This window comes from Alosa pseudoharengus, unplaced genomic scaffold (genome assembly GCF_046254945.1).
Source record: "Alosa pseudoharengus isolate Yale_2024_CS ecotype anadromous, Long Island Sound unplaced genomic scaffold, YU_APseudo_1.1 YU_APseudo_1.1_scf_19, whole genome shotgun sequence".
In the NCBI taxonomy this organism is placed as follows: Eukaryota; Metazoa; Chordata; class Actinopteri; order Clupeiformes; family Clupeidae; genus Alosa; species Alosa pseudoharengus.
Window position 1 is genome coordinate 35,873,881 of NW_027468657.1, and position 21,409 is coordinate 35,895,289.

The 21,409-nt window shown below is 38.8% G+C and overlaps 1 protein-coding gene across 7 annotated transcripts in view; it reads right to left on the minus strand.

Moving 5' to 3' along the window:
• Positions 1–804: 804 nt before the first annotated feature.
• Positions 805–21,409, minus strand: part of LOC143132817 (C-terminal-binding protein 2) — a 99,515-nt gene continuing 78,910 nt past the window's right edge. For 5 of the 7 annotated variants that reach the window (XM_076292621.1, XM_076292622.1, XM_076292623.1 and 2 more), the window contains 4 exons: positions 18,393–18,523; positions 10,564–10,691; positions 10,360–10,480; positions 805–4,450 (listed from right to left, as the gene is read on the minus strand). In XM_076292621.1, coding sequence (XP_076148736.1) covers positions 4,261–4,450; positions 10,360–10,480; positions 10,564–10,691; positions 18,393–18,523 — 570 coding nt within the window. In that variant the 3' untranslated portion in view covers positions 805–4,260. The remainder of the gene's footprint in view (positions 4,451–10,359; positions 10,481–10,563; positions 10,692–18,392; positions 18,524–21,409) is intronic. The other 2 variants (XM_076292626.1, XM_076292627.1) reach the window with 2 other exon arrangements.

A 21,409-nucleotide genomic window follows, 5' to 3' on the forward strand; every position in this document is an offset into this window, starting at 1 on the left:
AAGCAGAGGAAAGATTGATTAGGCTACTTGCCATTGTGTGTGCATATATGGTAAGCCGTTTTAACATTTAATGTTATGGCAAGCCATCTGCAATTAAAATTATGCTTAAAAGCAATGAAACGACAGATATTGATAATAAACTAAACATATAGTTCAATTTCATGATAAAATTTGTCTTACCAATAATAAAAAAAAAGTAATTTATGCTTTCGATCATTAGTTTGGGCATTTTACTGTAAAAACAAAGTACAGGTTCAGACAACGTTTTGGCACCGGCACCGTTTTAAAAGTATTAATTTAGCACCGGTATCGGATAAAGTCCAAACGATACCCAAATCTACTATCATCATCCAGCACAATCATTTTGGATTACACTAAAAGGTTTATTATTGCCAACCAAGTGCAAGCAGTGATAATATGGCCAAGCAGCCCAGCAGGGCATATGGAAATGTGATGCCAGCACTAAGATCAAGCTTTATGGAAAAATGATGATCAGCCCATCATAACCTGTTTGGCAGTTTGGTCCAAGTGGGGCTGGCAGAAATCAAATTAACTTTTTTATTCAAGCACTCTGATCTCACTTTCTGCCACTGATTTTAAAAATCTAAAATCTACCTATCGATTATGCCTACTATCCATCAATGATAACAGTGAAATCTCTGGAATGTTGCAAAACTTAAAATCAGATATAAAATAGAAGCAGATATAGCACTTGATGGAATATTGTATATGGATATTATAACTACAATAATTTTTATGACAAGAAAAAAAGTCACCCATAAAGAAATGGACTTAGGTAATATATATATTTTTTTCATTTTATTAAAATACTTTGTCGAAGTAACCATCACAAACATGATTGTTTCTATTAAAAAAGTAAACAAAACCAAAGTAAAGCTGAAGAGCCTAGTTACAGGAACTCTTTGTATCAAGATGAAAGGAAATGCTTTAAATCCACAACAAAAAGGTGTAGGGAATAATAGAAATAACAAAGGGGGAAACTTGTTCACACGTTGTGAAAATACACTTCAAAATGTCAACAGTTACCTCAGTTTATTTCAAATAGTCTATATCTTGTATGAGCACAACAAACAGAAAAAAATAACATTGGGGAAAATGGTATAACTGTAGAATTCTCTTGCATTTAGACCCTGAGAGAAAAGTGATCTTCCCAGTCCATATCCATCCTTGCTGTCCCTTTTTCCCCTTTCATAAACCACTTTTGTATCAGCTATACAGCTTTGGTGACTAGTAACTTTTTGATGAAGCCTCTGAGGCCGTGTACATGACTAAAAACCAGGTTACCTCTGTGATATGTGTAAAACTAGTTATATTTGATATCAAGAGTTCTCAAATAAGCATCTCTCCTTCAAGCTTATGTCAATTTGAGTTCTAAGGCAGTGATAAGCTACACGGCTTTCAATGGGAACACAGAAGAAAAGAAACAGGGCTTATTGTTGGATTAACTAAATGGGAGGCTGCAATGTAGACCTGGCTTGTAGGGAAATAAAGTCTGAAAATGGACATTTATGAAATGTTTCTGTACAACATGTAGAACAATGATAACATAAGGAGACAGGGTTCAACAAACATGTAGTGTACAGATGACAAAGCCAAATCAGTTGCTAGAAAGACCACAATTATGCCCAAAATTAAACAAAGTAATGAGATAAGTAGGAAAATACACAAACATTGATCTAATAAACTGAAACACAGCTAGAAAATACAATACATACACAGGGTGCCCAAAGACTCCATTTAGCCATATGAAAATGATGAGAAGGTCAAATGTGACCAAGAGCATGTATCCAAGAAGTCATATCTTGCAATATTTCCGTACACTATAAGACACACGGTCTTTAATGAGCCTCATGGATTTGAATAAGTATGAGGCTTCTCAACAACTCACTTGTCATAAACCAGGGAGGACTCCCTTAAATCAGCCACCATACAAAGCCTTGGGCTGGTTTACTAGTACAACTGCAGAGTCTTCAAAGCCAGCAGTGTATGGATGTCATAACTTTCCAATAAAAACCCTTTTTAGTTAGCATGCAACATTACATCTTGCAAGAAAATAACATTTTTCCATCATATATTGCTAAACAGCAAACATCCTGAATCCCAGTCGACTGTCAATCTATAAAATAGATCACTACATCGCAATGATGCATACAGAAAATGAATAGGACAAAAGCATTGTGCTTTTGGTAATCCTACATGTAGGCTATTCAGTAAAAAAAAATATTAGAAAGAAGTCTAAAGCCTGACAAGAAGCCTGAGAACGGTACACTTAAGTGTTAAGATGTTCAAATCTTCTGGGAAAAAATGCAATACTTCCACACACCATCTGGTCACACAGGAGAGATCTAGCTATTCCAAACCCTAAAAGACTATTCATACAAAAGAGAGGATTTCAAGCATACATTCAATATCTGTTAATGAGGTACTAACAAGTTATTCCACTGACACAGAACAAGTTTGAGAGTGCAGGTTCAGACCATGAGGGAAAATTCTCCTTTGGAAAGTGGAATTTGTCAGTGAGTAAAAATGTGTTATGCATACTGGGAAAGACATGAACACTGTCCATTCAGGGTTACAAGGCATGACCAGATGTGATAAGCTTTTACATTTGATAAAACATAATATATTCAAATATGCACAAACATAGCTTTGTCGCCTTTATGTTTCAGACTTCTAGCTCAGTGAGAGTTGGTATGGCCGTTCCATAATCACCTGTAACTTACAAAAATCTTACATATGGAAAATCTATGAGGAAAATGGATGGATATCGCAGATAAATTCCAAAGAGTAATCCTCTGTTAAATCAATATACTTTAGCAGGTAGACAGCATTGACTTTGACCACAAGCAGATGTCAGGATCAGAATGCTACTTTACTACTAACACAAAAACCTCAACACTTGGAAAGTCGCTGATCCCAAATCAGGCTTAAATGACATTACTTCAAAAATGGAACTGTAAATTTTAGAACAGCTCCACCTGCTGGTTGAACCAAAATCTATAGAACAGTCATGCTCATCTTGAAGCACAACATTTACAATTATGTCTTTTGGAGGTACAGATGAGAGAGAATGGTGTTTGAGGAAACCGAAGGCTGATGAGGATGTGGCTGTCAACAAGAGAAGGCCTCTTTGGGAAAGACAATCAGACTGAAATCAATTCAGAAGAAGGGGCACACAACTGCAAAATAGGAAGGACATTTTGTACAGTGTTGAAAGCAATTCAAAAGTAATTAAAAATCCAGCTTCAAAACTCCTGTGGGAGAAACATTCTGCCTTCCTCAATCATATTCTTCAGTAGTATTCCCATCCAAAATGATAGCTCACCAAGTCTACAGCTTGCCTACTTCTTGTAGCATGTTTTTTTAGAAGCTCGGAGCTAATGTTATAGACACTGTGAACCATGTCTACATCAACATGATTCAGAACAGTTACACAGCTGGTGGCAATCACAGTGATCATTAGCAGACTGACACTCTGACAACAGATTTCTACTTCAGTTCTTTGCTGAGTGTGAAACCCATTACTTGAAAAGTAAGTTAATCATTTGAGGTTTTCAGATATGAAGTCATGAATTCAATTAAAAGATTTTGCAAGTCTACCTTGAATCTGAAGTTAATGGTTCTCCTGAGCATAAATGCAGTCTAAGAGCGGAACTTCAGTAGGTGACAAAAGGCACATATCACGCCAAACACGTTACAGGACTTGGAACATAATGTCAATGGCAGATCATTTCAGAAATCGCTGGTAGAAAAAAGTACTCAAAAACACAAAGTAAATTCTGGCAGAGCAGTAGGAACCATCCCAAAATGGAGTCTTGGAGGGGGCATGAGGGTTATGAATGGTCAAAACCATGCAGGGGCAGAATACGGTTCAGAAACAGCATAGGAACACTGTAAAAAAATCCAACTACCAATAATTCAGTAAGGTTTCAAGGGCAAGTGTTCATTAAAGCTCACCAAGCTAATGTGTAAATAAGATTACAGAGTCTTTAAAAAGACTTATTGCTCAAAGGGGGATTGCTGGAAAGAAGGGGATAAAAAATGAAGATGGAGAACATGAAAAACCAAAACAAAAAGGTAGGGGAAATGAATTTGAGTAGCTTCCAGTACATTTTGCTGCCTATGCACCTTGAATAGGGAAAATAAGTGAGGCGCGCCATTGGGAGAGGAGGGAAAGAGTGTTGGGTGACAAAAAGGTATAATAATTGCCTTGGCTGATGGAATGTAGTTAAAAGGTTGCTATTGGTCAGACGGGTTGTCTCGGTCAGACTCCGCTTTAGTGGGTTGCCCTGGTGACGGGGTGTGAGGGAGCTGGGTAAGAGGGGTGATTCCATGGGCCATGGGTAGAGAGGCAGCTACTATACTCTCTACACCAGTGCCTGAACCTGGCAGTCCTCCTGTAGCTACACTAATCAGCCCAGCTGGAAACCTGAAGAGGAAACAGAAGTCATATGCATCTGCTTCTACCTTGAAGCATTCCTCACTACTAAAGTAGTACATTCCCATTTCAAATATTGCAGATGGCTTGTTGGAAGCCTAATTTAGAATTACTATGACAGAATCACTTTTCTCATTTCAGGTGGAAAAGCAGATTAATTGTAAGGAGTAGGGATCTTCACCAGCAATGATGAGGGCAGTGACAAACTTAAAGCCTTTTAACCCTTTTTAACAAATGCACTGAAAATTGGTTACAGATAAATGACAATAGAAGATACAGTTATACACATTTCTCACTCATCACCAGCATGAATATCCACCTCTATATTTGTTATTGTATTCACATAAACGTTGCCAAGATCATTAGGCTAATTTCCATTAGGTACTCGGCCCACAATCCAGGTAAAGGGGACAGGTACAGAACACCCCACTATTCAGCCCTTTCAGACCTATATTTTATAGACCTTTATTTTTGCAGACCTACCTATCAGTTGTTTCTAAGGGCAGGCTTTATCGCTCTCACCTTCTGTTACGCATAGCCTGCCTGCAGCAGCGATATGACCAAGGAAAATAAGAAAATGTTAGCTAACAAACGCATGCTACACTAAAGTGTATCCCTGACTAGACTCGAAGTAACATCACATTGTTGGGCTACTTTTCTCCTGCCCTCGGTGGGTTAAATGAAAGGCTTGCGGAGGTGAGGTTAACAAGTGTTTACTCGCAAATTCACATTCCCGCAGTTGGCCGCATTGAATTGCTTTGCGAAACAAAACGAATCTACACTAAGTGCGATTGTGAATTTAGCTCGGCTTAATAGTTTAATGTTGTCTTGGAAAGTTATTGCTTGCTCACATGTTATTTCAGTTAGCATTATATTTTCCATGTGTCCATGATGGTTAGACATGACGTTCTCAGGGAGTGCAGACCTTTCCAAGGCCAAATGTAGCTATTTGCAACAAATCTGAATGTTGACCTAGCAAAATATTTTTACCTGCTCAGTGATAGGTGTTTAATTTGTTTGTTTTCTGTGTAGCATATAGATCATAATTCTTGATAATTAACGCGCAAACAAGGGAGATCTAGGCTTCTAGACTGACATAGCGCACCTATTGCTGAGACCCGCCCCTTTAGTTGGAATAGGTGATCATTGCTGCCTCAGTAGACATGAGAGGAGCAGAAAGACACCAACATAACATGAGGGATAGATGTATTTGTTCACAAAAGAAATATAAAATAATAATGGATTTAAAAGAGGTACTAATGAACCAGATATGCTAGAATAGAGACCAGAGAATGGACATCCACAGTCCCTTTCTATCAACACCAGTGATTTGCATAGATAAGGATTAGGATTTAAAACAGATTGTCAACATTTACAGTATGTTCTTTGGTCTGTTTCTGGCTGCATACATGAATGCCAAAAGTTTTTTTCCCTGGTTTGAGGTAATACTTACAAAATGTATTCAAGGATGGCAGGTCTGAAAATATCTTCTCCATCATCAAGTTATTCAATTAGGCTAAACATGGCTTTAACTCAAAAGAGCTGGTCGGCCTACTGTTAGGACTGTCATTTTAATATGTAAAAGTGGCAAATGCAGCCATACTTAAATTCTGTTTACTGCACGTTTATTATAATATAATATGATAATATTCAATATTCATTATTGAATGCTTTGCAGGTCACAGGTGTACCTATAGGCATGTAACATTTATTATGATATGATCATCAATATTCATTATTGAATGCTTCGCAAGTAAATCTTGTAAAATAAATAAAATAAATCTTGTATAGCCCAATGGCCACAGGCATGGCACCGCATTTTTGCGACAGGCATGAGCTAGCATAACCAAATGTTAAATTGAATTTGCTATTGGCACAACAATAAATAAATACAGCAAAACATACTGATCAAGCTTAGCTTTATGTTGTCCACTGAAACTCGTATCATATTGTTAGGTCCTCCAGTAACGAATAATGTGAGTAGGCTGTGCTAGACATGACAACTAAACTAGTTAACAGTCATCTTGCCACACAGAGCCATTGCAAGGTAAAAGCCTAAATTCTGTTGGAGCATTTGTAAAACACTCTGTCCAAAACGGAAGGCAGCTGCTGGGTCACTTGCTAAGCAGGCATCAGGGTACCAGCTAAAAACTTTGTCTCGTACGGTCTACCAAGAGGGCAACACAGAATGCCGTTGCCAGGATACCAGAATAACGTTTCGACTGCATCAACAGCTGTTCACAATTAAACAGAATTTTGGACGTTGAATGCAGCATGAAGGATACATTTATGCTGCCTTCAAAATTTGGCAATACAAAAGTATCTTAGAAGGCAGCATTTCAGAGAAATATTTGATTCGGACATGCCTCAATGTCTCGCCGCCACCAAATGCTACTTTTGCCACGCTCGGATACGGGAAAAGACTTTTGTCACAATTCGCCCTCCCCTCCACATTAGACCATCATATCTCAGCTCCCAAGGGGAAAAAATCTGGAGCCGCTGATGACCCTGTATTAGTTTTGAGCTGGAGCCTTTGCATGTTACTGTGGACGATTGAATTGCGGAACCATCTAAAGCAGATGCCGTACAAGTCCATGTTATCAGGAAGTAATGACTACAGCAGAGCCTGTTTATTAGAAATTCTCTGACTATAGGCAGTGAATGGAAACGGACTAATAGCCTATGCAACATACTATTGCGCCTAAATCAAGACATATTTTGCAGATTAATTTCTTTGGATTTTGCGAAAGCTAGCGAGAAAGACATAAAAAAGCTGTTCTTGTAACCCCAAAACATGCCTGAAGATGATAGATATTCTATATCTGCTTTGGTCTCAAATGGTCTCAAATCCTCTGCTTTGTATTCTCTAAATTAATATTTATTCTAAAATATATGAATATCCTCAGATTTCCCCCTGAATAAATCTGCTTCCCTTCAAAGTTGGTGTTTTCCTAACTGTTTTTATTGTAAAACTATTGATAAATTGATTTAAGATCAATTGAAAGATGATTTTCTATACCTCTTTTTACTCAACTTTATAATTGGCAGTAGCACCAGAATTCTCATGTGAGCTTGCAGGCATTATTATTACTATTATTATTAATATTATTATTATTATTATTATTATTATTATGAGTACTGGTAGGCTATTATCATTACTAGGGTATTACTATATAATTATATGAGGTTACATGCTTTATTGTTGTTGTTATCGTCGTCGTCGTCATCATCATCATCGTCGTCATCATCATCATCAGTAGGCCTATTATCATTACTAGGCTATTGCTATAATTGTGAATAGGCACCAGACCTGATGTGAATTGCTTTATTATGCTTTATTATTGTTATCATATCAGCATTTTTTAGAGGAGCTTGCAGGTGGGCTATGTTAATGTGAGACCTGAGTCTGCTTTGATCCTCAATTCTTGGCGAAATGTCTGATAAACATAGCCTCAAATCATCCTCGATTTGTGCACAATTGCGGTATTTCGTTTTGAGTGCATTCATTTTTGAGAATCCTGTCTCACACAAATATGTCGACGCGAAAGGGAGGAGAATCTTTAAGGCGACGTCAGCGTTGAGGGCAGGGTTCCCACGTAAAATTCCATGACTTTCCCTGACAAAACACCTGAATTTCCATGACTTACTACATAATGAATAGTACAATATACCGACCAATGATTTCAGAGCAACCGTATAGCGGTCAAGAATCTTTTACTTTTTTAGATTGGGAGATGAATAAATACGCATTGAATAGTGCACAGTTGGGCTACTCAACCAAGCCGTAAAGCTAATAACCAGATATACACCAATTCTGCGTGGAAATACAGTTAATGTATTTTGGCAAGTACATTTTAAACTGCTACAATAAAATTCCCTGATATTCCATGACATTGCACCAAAAATGATACGGGTACGCTGGCGAGTCACGCCGCTCCGTCTAGCTTCTTGTTTATGTTTCAATGTTTGTCTTTTTCATCTTTTTATGTAAAAATGTGTCCTGTCGATGTGTGCACTCTTGAAGATGAACATAATGAGCATCTGTAGGCGCTTTTATCAACGCGGTTTGTCGCTAGCCTAACACCTGTTTTGAGTCCGAGACCCCGACCACAACATCCACGTCCACTAGTGAAGATTCTGCCTGTCGCTAATATGCCTGATGACTGCACTACGAGAGATACCTTCTCGGTGTCTGGTGAGAGATAACATCTGTGGGACCTGACTGTGAGCTTTTGAGTGTTAGTTGAGCTGAACTGTCATCCGACGTCTGGATGTCGACGTAGTGATGCTAACTAGCTAACTAACTAGCTATCCACTAACGTCAACCATCAACAGACGTCAACGCACAAGCTGTGTCAGGATTTCACCTTGAGAAGTTGCTGGTATGAACTTTTACATCGTCTGCCAAGGGAACTCAACTCACCATCTGCCACCGCCTGCCAACTTTCACACCTCTGCCATCTAGCTGCAGATCTACGTTTCGCCACTGGACTGTCCAGGAGCAACGTACGGGAACATCATGCAAGTGACTTTTTAATCACCATGCCGGAGAGAAGAGAGAGCCGCCCACCGCCACGGCCACTGCCCCCTCATCTGCTGGCTGATCTGCTCACCGGGGCTGAAAGGGGACTTGTGGACTAAACTGCTGGCGAAGCACTATCACCTGCCTGTGGACTTATTTAGTGTTTTTTGTTTGTCTTTATCTTTGTCTGCATGAGCGCTGAGTCTGTTTGTTTTATGTCTGGTCTTGTTCTGTAGCTACTGTCTTTGTAAAGACAGGCTTGCTTTACTGTCTGTCTATTTGTCTGTCTGTTTATTTGTGTATGTCTTGGGGTGTGATGTCACAGGTACGCTGGCGAATACGCCGCTCTGTCTGGCACCTGTTTTGTGTCTTTTGTTATTTTGTAAATTGTTTGTTTATGTCTTGATGTCACGGGTACGCTGGGGACTACGCCGCTCCGTCCAGCATTGTTTGTCTTTATGTGTCAATGTCTTGTGTGTGGAGCGCTTTGGATTGTACTATGTACATGTTAAATGCGCTTAATAAATAAAAATGACTTGACTTGACTTTTCATGTCCGGAATAAACTATAAAATTCCTTGATATTCTAGAAATTCCATGACCTGTGGGAACCCTGTGAGGGTATTCCTGCATCAATGCTGCTCAGAATGACGAAAGAGGGCAGGAGGTAAAGCGTTCCTTCAGCCTTCTGTCACTCTTTGGTTCAATAAGCTGTTCCTGCATATCAATTGACAGCTCGTTTGCTGTGCACACAAATGGGTCTCGAACTCACGAGACATGTTTCTGTGTGAAGGCGTCCACTCTGTCTGCGAGGAGCAAAATGTGAGTTTCGCAGCCTTGCAAATACAGGTTGAGGCAATTCAAGCGGTCAAATATATTGACCAAATAGGACAGAGACGCAAGCTACCAGATCCAGATGCTTCGCCAGATTTGATTTGATTTCTGTTTTATTTTCCCCCTCCCATCCTGTAGCCTACTCCCGCCCCCACGGGAGAGTGTCCGCGCTCCACCGGTTGAGAACCACAGTACAGACAAAAAGTGACCAGTGACGATGAGTGAGAGACTGTGCATAACATTATACCCCCTATCAGGAGTCCAGAGCAGCAGAAGGATGCATTTTTAAATCAAGTCTTATTTTTTTCAATTGTATGTCTAATTTATAATACAAACAAGCAAAATATGCAGCATTGCTAATCTTGTTGTTGGTAAATAAGCAGAATATGTAGCATTACTAATCTTGAATTGAATTTCACATGGAATTATGACAAAATGAAGGGGTTGTTTAATCAAGACTCACTCTACATCTCTGGTGAAGATCCTGACTTCAAAGGGTAAAACACATATAACATTTCGGTCAGGTCATTATCAAAATAGCTCACCTGTAGGCTGCAGCTCCATTTACTTCTGGATGCACAGTGGAGGCCTCCATGCCTGTCCATTGGGAGGCAGTCATCAGATACTCCTTGTTCACACAGTTTTTCAAGCTGTCTGGGATGCGCCCTACACATACAGGGTAGATAAATCTATTCAATGTCAAACAATATAGGAAACAATTCCAACAAAAAAACACTTGGAAAACAAACCTGTAATGGCACGCCTCATCTCTCGGGCTGCTTCTTCTCTCGCCTCAATGGAGGCCTGTTCACTGTACCAGGATGTATGGGGAGTGCAGATCAGATTGGGTGCATCCTTCAGTGGACCCTGTGAAAAACTACACGGTGGAGAAGATGAAGATGACCATCAAATGTGAGTGGGGTTTATTATAGACCCTTTTCTTATTAATTTAAATAATGTATATATAATAAATATATAAATTAGAGATGATCTTTGCAACATCATGGTTATGAGATAATTTACACATTGCTTGTTTGGTGGTGCGCAAAACATTTTGTTACCAAAAAAGTAGGGCTGTCAACGTTAACGTGTTAATTGGGATGCGATTAAGGACCAAGCATAACGCATTATTTTTTCTTTTAATCGCATGCCGTCAAAGATTTTTAATTTTACATCTTCACTTCTTATCAACGATCCTCATTGACTGCTAATATTTTGATTAGGGGTGTGAATCTCTCATGTAAAAGACGATACAATTCACATCTAGATACATGGGCACGATTCGATACAAGAAAAGATACATGTTTATAAAAAATGATTCAGTACGATTCGATGCGATGCGATTCGATGCAATTCGATGCAGTTCAAGAATAGAAAGCATTCTGAAAGATTGATTTTATATGATCAATTTTATATGATCAATTATCATGGTCATGTTTGTCAATTAGGCAACAAAATGTGTGAATATGATTATCTAAACTGAGGTTTGTTTCATATACTGTATTGAAATGAAAAAAGAATAGTCTACATTTCAGTCAAACACAGCAACCAAATACAACATAAAAATACATTTTTATAGACTTTACAGATTTTATAGAGTTATATCTGATTGTTTTCATGGAGCTGTAGCCTTGTTGAGGTAAGACAATACCGAAATAAAATAAAACAGTGCTTAAGATACTCTTGGCCTTTTCTCATATAGGCCTAGCCTACCCTACAAGAATAAAATAGGCCTACAAATCAATGAACTCTCAGGGCTTATTTTGTTCCAACAGTAGACCTAATGCAGAAACCTAAAATGCCACAAGTCTGAGTGAATATGAACAAAATCATTGGCTAATAATTTATGCATCGTTTTAGCAGCAAGGGCCAAATTATTATTTAACATTAAGGAAATCCCTTCATCAAAGGTAAGGCTACTCTACAGACTATCGTTGCTGTTTAGGAATGCTATAAGTGCTTAATTTCGCGCTGGATTTCGAAAAAACAAAAGCCGACCGAGTGCAAGTTGTCACATGCTTAAGTTGCAATAGATGTATGGGTAATGAGGTCATTTGACAACTTTGGGCAATGAATGTAACCAAAAACGAACTGCATTACCCACAATTCCGTGCCACGCATAGTTTCAAAACCGGAAGTGGGGTGAACGCGGTGCTTGGAACGTAAATGAGCGTCTGAGCGAGCAGAAAAGGTTGTGCACCGATTCATAACAAGTAAATCGATATAACGACCGGTTCATTTCAGTTTTTTTCCGATACGGGCTTCACGTATCGATGTAGCTGTATCTTACACGGATACCGATACGTATCGGTTAATCTTTACACCCCTAATTTTGATCCTTTGATGTTTCTTGTCCTCAAACTGCCACAGACACTTCTGCCTTGTCCTCCTCCTGTAGTCATGGAAATAATAAACACACTGCAAAAAATGAAATCTAACCAAGTGTTATTAACCTTTACGTGCCCGACCGTTCTAATTTTGTTACAATTTTAACAATGACCAATCATCTAATATTTCAGCTGTCCAATAATGACTGATTTTTCTTCTTCCCCGTAATGCTGACAACATAAGCTTCAATTTTATATGATTGGTTATAAGGGGTATATGGTGCGAAATGTTTTAGATACTTGAAGATGAGTCATGAAAAAGTATTTTCACTTCAGTCGGTTTATTTGATGTGGACAGCCGGTTTACCTCGCCTTTAAACCACACAGCTGGATAAACTGAGGTAATATTGTTTTTACGTCGGTTGTAGTTATGGTTTATCTTAATTTGAAGTCCTAAAATCATGTTATTTGGCAGTAATTTGCTTTCTAATCAGTGTCAACATTATGGCATAGCGGGGGCTAGTGCACCGTCATGTAACTTTAGCTAACTGCATTACTCTAAACTGCTTGCAATATTCTTGTTTGCTTTTGATGTCAGTTTTCATTTGACAATTTAAAAACCTGTTAGTATAACCTATAAGTAAGTTTGTTTTCTAGTGCAAATGTGCTTGTTAGGTAAGCATTATATTGGCAAGTCAGTAGCATACCATAGCTGAATAAATCAATGGGCGCCGCGTTTGTAAGTTGTGTTACGTTCTCTGACATGAAATAAGTTGAGCGATATTTTTACTCCTCTCAATATGTAGTTGTAGAAAACAAGATATGAAATCACAGATTCTATCAGAAATGTAATTAACTTCTTGCCTTTCCTCGGGTTGTTACCTCGCTAGGAAGTCTGTAGTGAACTATTTTAACTTGCTAACTTTTAAATGACAAACATCAGACGTGCTTGTCTCATTTTCTAAGATGGCATGACTTAAGTATAAGTATACTCTTTTGATCCTATGAGGGAAATTTGGTCTCTGTATTTATCCCAATCCGTGAATTAGTGAAACACACTCAGCACACAGTGAACACACAGTGAGGTGAAGCACACACTAATCCCGGCGCAGTGAGCTGCCTGCAACAACAGCGGCGCTCGGGGAGCAGTGAGGGGTTAGGTGCCTTGCTCAAGGGCACTTCAGCCGTGCCTACTGTCTGAAGCGCTAACTAGTAGGCCACATGTAGTTATAGAAAACATGATGTGAAATCACATATTCTGTCAGAAATGTCAATAGTGCATTTCAGCAGTTATTTACTAGGTGAAATGTAATCTGTCTTTATCTTGATGCCAGCCAGGCCATCAGATTTAGGGAGTTACTCAGAATGCTTCAATAGTTTAGGCTACCTCTTCTTTTGTGTGTATGTGCATACACACACACACACACACATCTGTAGTTTTGTGATTTTATTTTTTTAATTAATAAAGATATTTGTAAGATTTTGCTGTTCAGATGGAGGATGACAAGACCTACACAGACCTTCTTGCAAGCCTGAAGAGGTAGCTGACTGCTGATGAGCTTGCACTCACAATGCTGAAGAGCATGAGGGAATGGAGGAAGAAGGTATAGATTTAGGTGGCGTGCCTAGGGTGGTGCAGACTTCCACTAAAACACTGTGTGAAATAGTTTTTTACTCACATTATTGTCCCAGGTTTTTACCAACCGGAAGGGGTAGGAGCTTGTGCTTAGTAGGCCGTTGTATGCAAACAGTGCAGGGGCATGGGACGAAGAGACCCCAAAAGAGTTTCACAGGTTTTTGGGATTGATCATTTACATGGGGTTCACTTCCCTCCCTAATATCCATTGCTACTGGGGAACCTAGTCTCCCAAATGTACATATTGTGTACTCCAAAAAACGCAGAATACCAGAAAACAAACAATTTTCTTCATTGACATTGTCAGTAGTTTCTTATTATTTCAAGTTTGGCAATGCAGAATCTGGTGTTGAACCTAGGTTTGGTAGCTACAGCCAGAAAGACTTTGGCGAAAATCAACCACAACAGCTGGCATGCATTTCCGTCAAAATTCAGCCTCGCCTTCAGCTGCTCCAACTACTATTCTGTCGTCTTTCCATCAAGTACTTAAAACATACCTCTTTAGTGCCTCCCATAGTTAGGTATGGTGCAGTGTGGAACTTCAACCACCTCAGGGTTTTTTGGAATGGACCACCCTGCTGTATCCTTGAGTAACTGACACCCCAGTTATGCTTGCGATGGTGGTCACTGACCATACCTGTGCTGGTGTCGACTACCCTTCACCATGCCTTAGTTATGCAGCTATAGCATCTATATCTCTCTTTCTTCCTCCCTTACCTCACTTGTGAGGTATACCATTACCAGTCATCAGCCATCCTTGTGTTTGGCCCTCATTCTCACTCATCTCACCTGAAGTCCCATCCCTACAACTGCCCTATCACCACCTATTGCTGCCCCCCTGTCCGGATTCCTGGCCCGTGCAGCCTAGCGACCCACTACTTGCCCTATGACAACTTCTAATCCCCCTGGACAATACCATTTCCTACACTGGACTATTTGAACTTTCTGACACTGAATAGGATTCATGTATTATCATACTGGATATGTAACCAACCCACCTCTTGTAACATACACCTCAGATGGCTTTAAACACCATGTTTTATTCTCTACATATAACTAACTTATGCATTTGTCATGTATAAAGACCTTGCTGTTCTGTAACTGACCCTAGGCCAGGAGTAGACAAACTGCGGCCCACGGGCCGGATCCGGCCCGCCAAGCTCTTTCATCCGGCCCGCCGAGCATTTTATTTTTTTCCTGTGATAGAGACGACGTTGGTTAGCTTTACTGCAAACTGCTTTTCACTCTCCTCAGAGAACGTTTACAATGTCAATGTCAAAACATCATGTTTAATAGAGATGATAGGCCTTATCTTAGTTATCTCCTTTGCAGCAGATTTAACTTGAATGTTATTATGCTACTCCATTTAATTGGGAACGCGTCTGCGCTCACGAGAGGGAGAGAGCGGCAGGTTCTAGCTGGCTTGTCATTGTTACAATGCACTGTACTGGTTTTCCTAGGCTTCTTATTACAGTGCATGAAAATGCACTGTACTGTTCTTCCTAGGCTTCTTATTATTATTATTAAACTTCATTCAAACTTTGTAACGTAGGTCTTCAAACAGATCGGGTTGCTATGTCTTTTCAACTTTGAAACTTTTATACTTTTTAAACTATTAAAGAAAAACTTTTTAAAAATCCCCATAGACTTAACATTGCCGATTATGACATCATAATACGGCCATTAAGCAATTAGAATCCTATGGCAGGTGTTCAGGCCACCTGCAGCCTCAGGCTTTAAGCATACAATCTGGGTCAATTAAGACTACACATCCTATTCAACTGTTTCCTCTGCCCAAAACTGTTTCAAAATAAAGGTCCTCACTACAATAATCCACTGTTAAACAATGTAACCCATTAAACTACTACTACCCATTAAACTACTAAACTTTTTACATTCAACTTTTAAACGGTCTGTTTCAAAATAAAGGTCCTCACTACAATAATCCACTGTTAAACAATGTAACCCATTAAACTACTGAACTTTTTACATTCAACTTTTAAACTGTCTACTTTTAAACTATCATTAAACTATCTATTAAACTAGCTGTCTATCAACAACTTTTAAACTATCTACATTCAACTTTTAAGCTATATACATTCAACTTTTAAACAGTCTACTTTTAAACTATTATTAAACTATCTATTAAACTAGCTGTCTATCAACAACTTTTAACTTGACATCAACTATGACTCCTACCCACTGTAGCTAGTTAGCATGGTTAACATGTTAACATTGCTAGCATTGTTAGCATTTTTAACAAAACTGATAAAAATGATTAGCTAGGTTAGCTAAATCACATGGTTAGCGTAGTTAGCATGGTTAATATGCTAGTTAGCATAGTTAGCATAACAACTAAAAATGATTAGCTAGGTTAGCTAAGTCACATGGTTAGTATAGTCAGCATGTTAACATTGTTAGCATGCTAGTTAACATAGTTAACATAATAGCTAGGTTAGCTAAGTCACATGGTTAGCATAGTTAGCATTGTTAACATGCTAGTTAGCATAGTTAGCATAACTACTAAAAATGATTAGCTAGGTTAACTAAGTCACATGGTTAACATAGTTAACATGCTAATTAACATAGTTAGCATAACTACTAAAATGATTAGCTAGGTTAGCTAAGTCACATGGTTAATATAATTAGCATGCTAGTTAGCATAACTACTAAAAATGATAAGCTAGGTTAGCTAAGTCACATGGTTAATATAGTTAGCATGTCAACATTACTAACATAGTTAGCATGTTTAACAAAACTGCTAGAAAACATTAGTTAAGTTAGCTAAGTAGCATGGTTAGCATAGTTAACATTGTTAACATGTTTACAAAACTGCTAGAAAATGTTAGCTAAGTTAACTAATTAGCATGGTTAGCATTGCTAGCACTGCTATAAAACATTAGCTAAGTAGCATGGTTAGCATAACATAACTGCTAGCAAACATTAGAGCCATTCCAACTTTCAGTTATCGTCAAATATCTACCTATACACAGCCATTAAACTATTTGAATATCAACATTCATTAAACTTTCAGTCTGTCATCAACTTTTAAACTATTTACCTTCAACTTTTAAACGGTCTACTTTCAAACTATCATTAAACTATCTATTAAACTAGCTGTCTATCAACAACTTTTAAACTATCTACTGTCTATCAACAACTTTTAAACTATCTACATTCAGCTTTTAAACAGTCTACTTTTAAACTATCAACTTTTATTAAGCTATGCAACCACCATGTCTATCCTAGCATCACCATAGTAACCATCTCTATATTATCTGTTTTAACTATACATGATATTTTACATCACAACTTTAGCATTTTCATGCACTGGTAATTCCTTGGAATTGCATTTCTAGTTGATAATTGATATCTCCTCCTTATAAAAAACGTTTAAAAGGAAATCATGAAGGCAACAGTAGTTCCCACTACAGACCATTTATAAACTGTGAGAGGGTACAGCCATAGGTACAGCACTAGCCATAGCAGAGCGGGCAGAAGATCATTGAGAAATAAACATGAATTATTCTTAAAGTGACAGTGCACAATTTATACATTTGTTAAACAGCATCAAATAAGCAGTAATTTTTAAGCAATTAATATTTTAAAACAAATACTTTTGATACTAAATGATAGGCTATAAAAAAAATATTTTTGTGTGTGATGAGTTGTTGGAGTGGGGGTGGGTGGGCGGGGATGTTGTGCGGTTGTCCAATTTTCAAAACCCAATATGGCCCTTGAGCCAAAAAGTTTGCCCACCCCTGCCCTAGGCAGATGGGTCAGGCCCTTGAGTCGTGGATCTGCTCGAGGTTTCTTCCTATATGCATCTCCAATTCTAGGGAGTTTTTCCTCGCCTGTTACTCATGGGCCTTCTTTTGTTTTCTCTGATTGTCTAACATTCTGTAAAGCGACATGAGACATGTAATGTTTTGGCGCTCTATAAGTGAAATTAAGTAACTATGCTAACCTTAGCTATAGCCTAAGCTTTGTCTCCTGCAAGTGACAGGCCACAATGCTGGCTTACATTAGAACAAACAAATGTGCTTGTCTAGCTTATTTAGCCTATATTGAGTTGACTATGTGGCTTAATCCACTGACGTGGAATTTTAAATGTAATTTAGGATAATTACAGAGAGCATACAATATTGAAAGTCATTATTCCGTGTATGGGTGTTGCAATAATCCCATATACATTGTTTGGCCATCCTTTTAAACTCGATATGAAATCCCATAAAACCAGACAAAATCACAGCATCCAATGCAAAGAAATGTCCAATCACAAGAGGGCCACAAGTGTGTCCCTTGGTACCCCTTCCCCAGTGCCGAAACCCGCGCGAGCAAAGCTGTACAACAAGCAGAACTCATCTTCGAGAACATATGGCCCCCAGTGGTTGTTTTGTGCACTCGCAGCTGTTTTTTCCCTCGCTCGGTGCAGCTGTTTTTTCCTCGCTCGGTGCAGCTGTTTTTTCCTCGCTCGCAGCTGTGTCTGCGCGTGTGAATTAGTATTATTTGCTCATGAAGATGTTTCACTGAGCTCGAGTAATGGCACTATTATAACACCATAAGCATCCTTCTCTCCAACAACCAACTCCAGGGGCTATATATAATTTCTCACCTGAAGGGCTCCGTCTCGTGGACATCTAGGGCTGCTCCACGTATCCTCCCCTCCTTTAGGGCTTGTGCCAAGGCCTTCTCATCCACTAATCCCCCCCTTGCCGTGTTCACCAGGAATGCACCCTGACGCATCTAAAACATGGATAACAGATGTAACATTAAGCATGCAGTTAATTCAATGCTATTTTAATTCAATAATCAAGATATACATCCCCAACCGCCCACTGTGGTCTTCTGATGAGCAAAAACGCTAGGTCAAATTCAAGACTCTTTTCCTCAGTGGTTCCATGTTGGTGGAATGAGTTGCCCAGTGCTCTCCGTTCCTGTGATAGTTTTGGGTCTTTCAAGAGGGGTCTAAAGGCATATCTGTTCAACATGCACTTAGTTTATTAAGCATTTTTATGCATTATGGTTTGTAGATCATAGCATTTGTTTATTTTCATCAGGCTATTGATTGAATTGAAATCGCTGTTTATTATTGCTATTCTCCTTAACCCTTTAGGTCACCAGGATTAAAAAAAAAACAACATTGGATTTTGACATTAACTTTTCAAGAGGCCATGGCTTGAAAGTGGTCAGATATAAAGTCCTACTGTGCATGTAAAAATCAGTATGATCAAAAAATTCTGAAGGGGGTAAATTTACTCATCTAATTTGCATATTATGACATCACTGGATGGCAACCACTTCGACTTATGCCCCTTTCAGTAAGCAAATGTTGAGCATATTTGAGCACATTTTTGTCATTTCATCCGTATGACAAATTCAAAGGAAAACAGTAAAATGTAAACCAACACTAGTAAACTATTACTATAACCACAAAGCATACTAAAGCCTACCATAAAGTATGCTAATAAATCTGTTCCTATCTCAGGTGACTTTGTAGTTCTTCAGAGCCCTATTTTTACTATCCCTGCTGTCTTTACCACGTCCACTGCCACGTCCAGCTATGTTGGACAAAGTCGAAATAAACATTGTATGCTTAGTGGACACTGTCGTGCAAATGCAAAGACGCACCTCCATTCAGATGCACAATGACTAATAGATGATCAATGTCATCTCCAAAAGTCAGATATTCTCCTTCAGAATTAGAATAGGGGAATAACAGATCCATGTCATCACAAGTGAACAATTATTCACCATTTGGTGTATTTCTGCTTTCTGCAAAAACGATGGCCAGAATCACTTCCGTGTCAATACAAACAAATGCACATATTCTCCGGTTTTCTCACGTTTGATTGTACTACTTCCTCTGCACTTTGAGAAGTGAAATCAGGCTTGAATCAAATCTCTGGATGTCTGCCATCTAGTGGTAAAGAGTACAAATGAGATTTTACACTGTACTCGAGTCTATCGTCTGTTTTATTCAGTAATGACTCATGTCGCAATATTGCGACTTGGGCAGTTAGAGGGTTAATGGTCTTAGCAACATTTTTAAATTGTTTACTGTTAAAATGTAACTATTGTATTGTTGTTATTTGTATGTCGCTTTGGACAAAAGTGTCTGCCAAATTTCATAACCATAACCATACATCTTGTGGTTAGTGGTTGACGTATGCTGGGTCAACGCTTGGATCTTGTCTAGACTGAACTGTTCAAGGGGGGAAGAAGAAGCGGTACACCCAGAAAGATTTTGTCCTGGAGCTGGGTAAGAAGTTGATCAATGACTTCACCAGCAGGAAGCGAACTAACATTCGTGAAAGTGGGGCTACTGTGGACATTGATCCAAAGAGACACAAGACGGCGCCCGTCTCAAGAGCATGGAGGAGATTCCAGGAGACAGGTAGTTGTTTATAGGAGAGCTGTGCAGGGTGGTAGAAAGACCTTAACCCAGCAGTAGGATCAGTATCCTTTGTGCAAGGAGGAACAGTAAGAGTCCTGCCCGAGCCCTACAAAATAACCTCCAGCTGGCCGCTGGTGTGAATGTGAATGTGTGAAAGACCACCAGTACTCGAGTTGAGGGGGGGTGGCATCCCCCTTTTAAAACAGCCATCCCCCCTTTCCCATCCACTGTTATTTTATCAATGACTGGAAATATTACCACTATTTCAACTATTATTTTTTGCGAATATTGAATAGGCTAAAATACTGTGGACGAGGGGAACGTGCACATATAATGACACACTGATTTGTTTTAAATTGACGACACTAGATTTTGACACCAAAATTTCAAAAGGCCATGGCTTGAAAGTGGTCAGAGATAAAGTCATACTTTAAATGTGAAAATCATTGAGTAGGATCAAACGTTTCATGAAGGGGGTACATTTACTCACTCAATTTGCATATTTTATATTTATAATTTATAATTTGCACCACCTCAAATTATGCACCTTTCCAGTGTTTCCCATAAAAAAAATTTAGCAGTGGAGGCAGGCCAGTCTGCAGTTTCATTAAAATGTCCTTATTTTTTTGCATGACTAGCCCTTCTACTGTATGTTTTATGTGTGAGGTGATGAGGGCTAATTATTTTAGGGTTGTAACAACAGGATGGTGTATTAGACAGGATAGCCTACATGAATGAGAAAGATGTCATTTCACTGAATTCTTAAGGCCTGTTGTGTTCCAAAGGTAATATTCAGTATAGTCTGAATTAGGTAGGTATGTAGGTAGATATTTATTTATATAGTGCATTTTCCATGCACAAAGTGCCACACAAAGCGCTTCACACATTGAAATTAAAGGTTGTATCAGCGATAGCGGGGCTACGTCACTTTGTTGATGTTCAAACAAAACAGAGCTAGCTCGCTACTCCCTCCCCCTCCCTCCCGTGCAATGAAAACTCTCTTAAACGCGCATCTCGTCGGTTATTGGTTGAAACAATTTATTTTGCTTTTGAGTGGATTGCCAACCCTTGTTGATAGCAATTGTCTAGGCTGCCTACAGAGACGAGATTTTCAACAAGAAAATCAATTTGTAAATGCAATGTCATTTTTAAAGAAAGATTATTAACCGTTTTTTCTATAACGTTCTAACAGGTTACCATTTAGAGGATAGGCCTTGGAACACTGGAACAGGAAC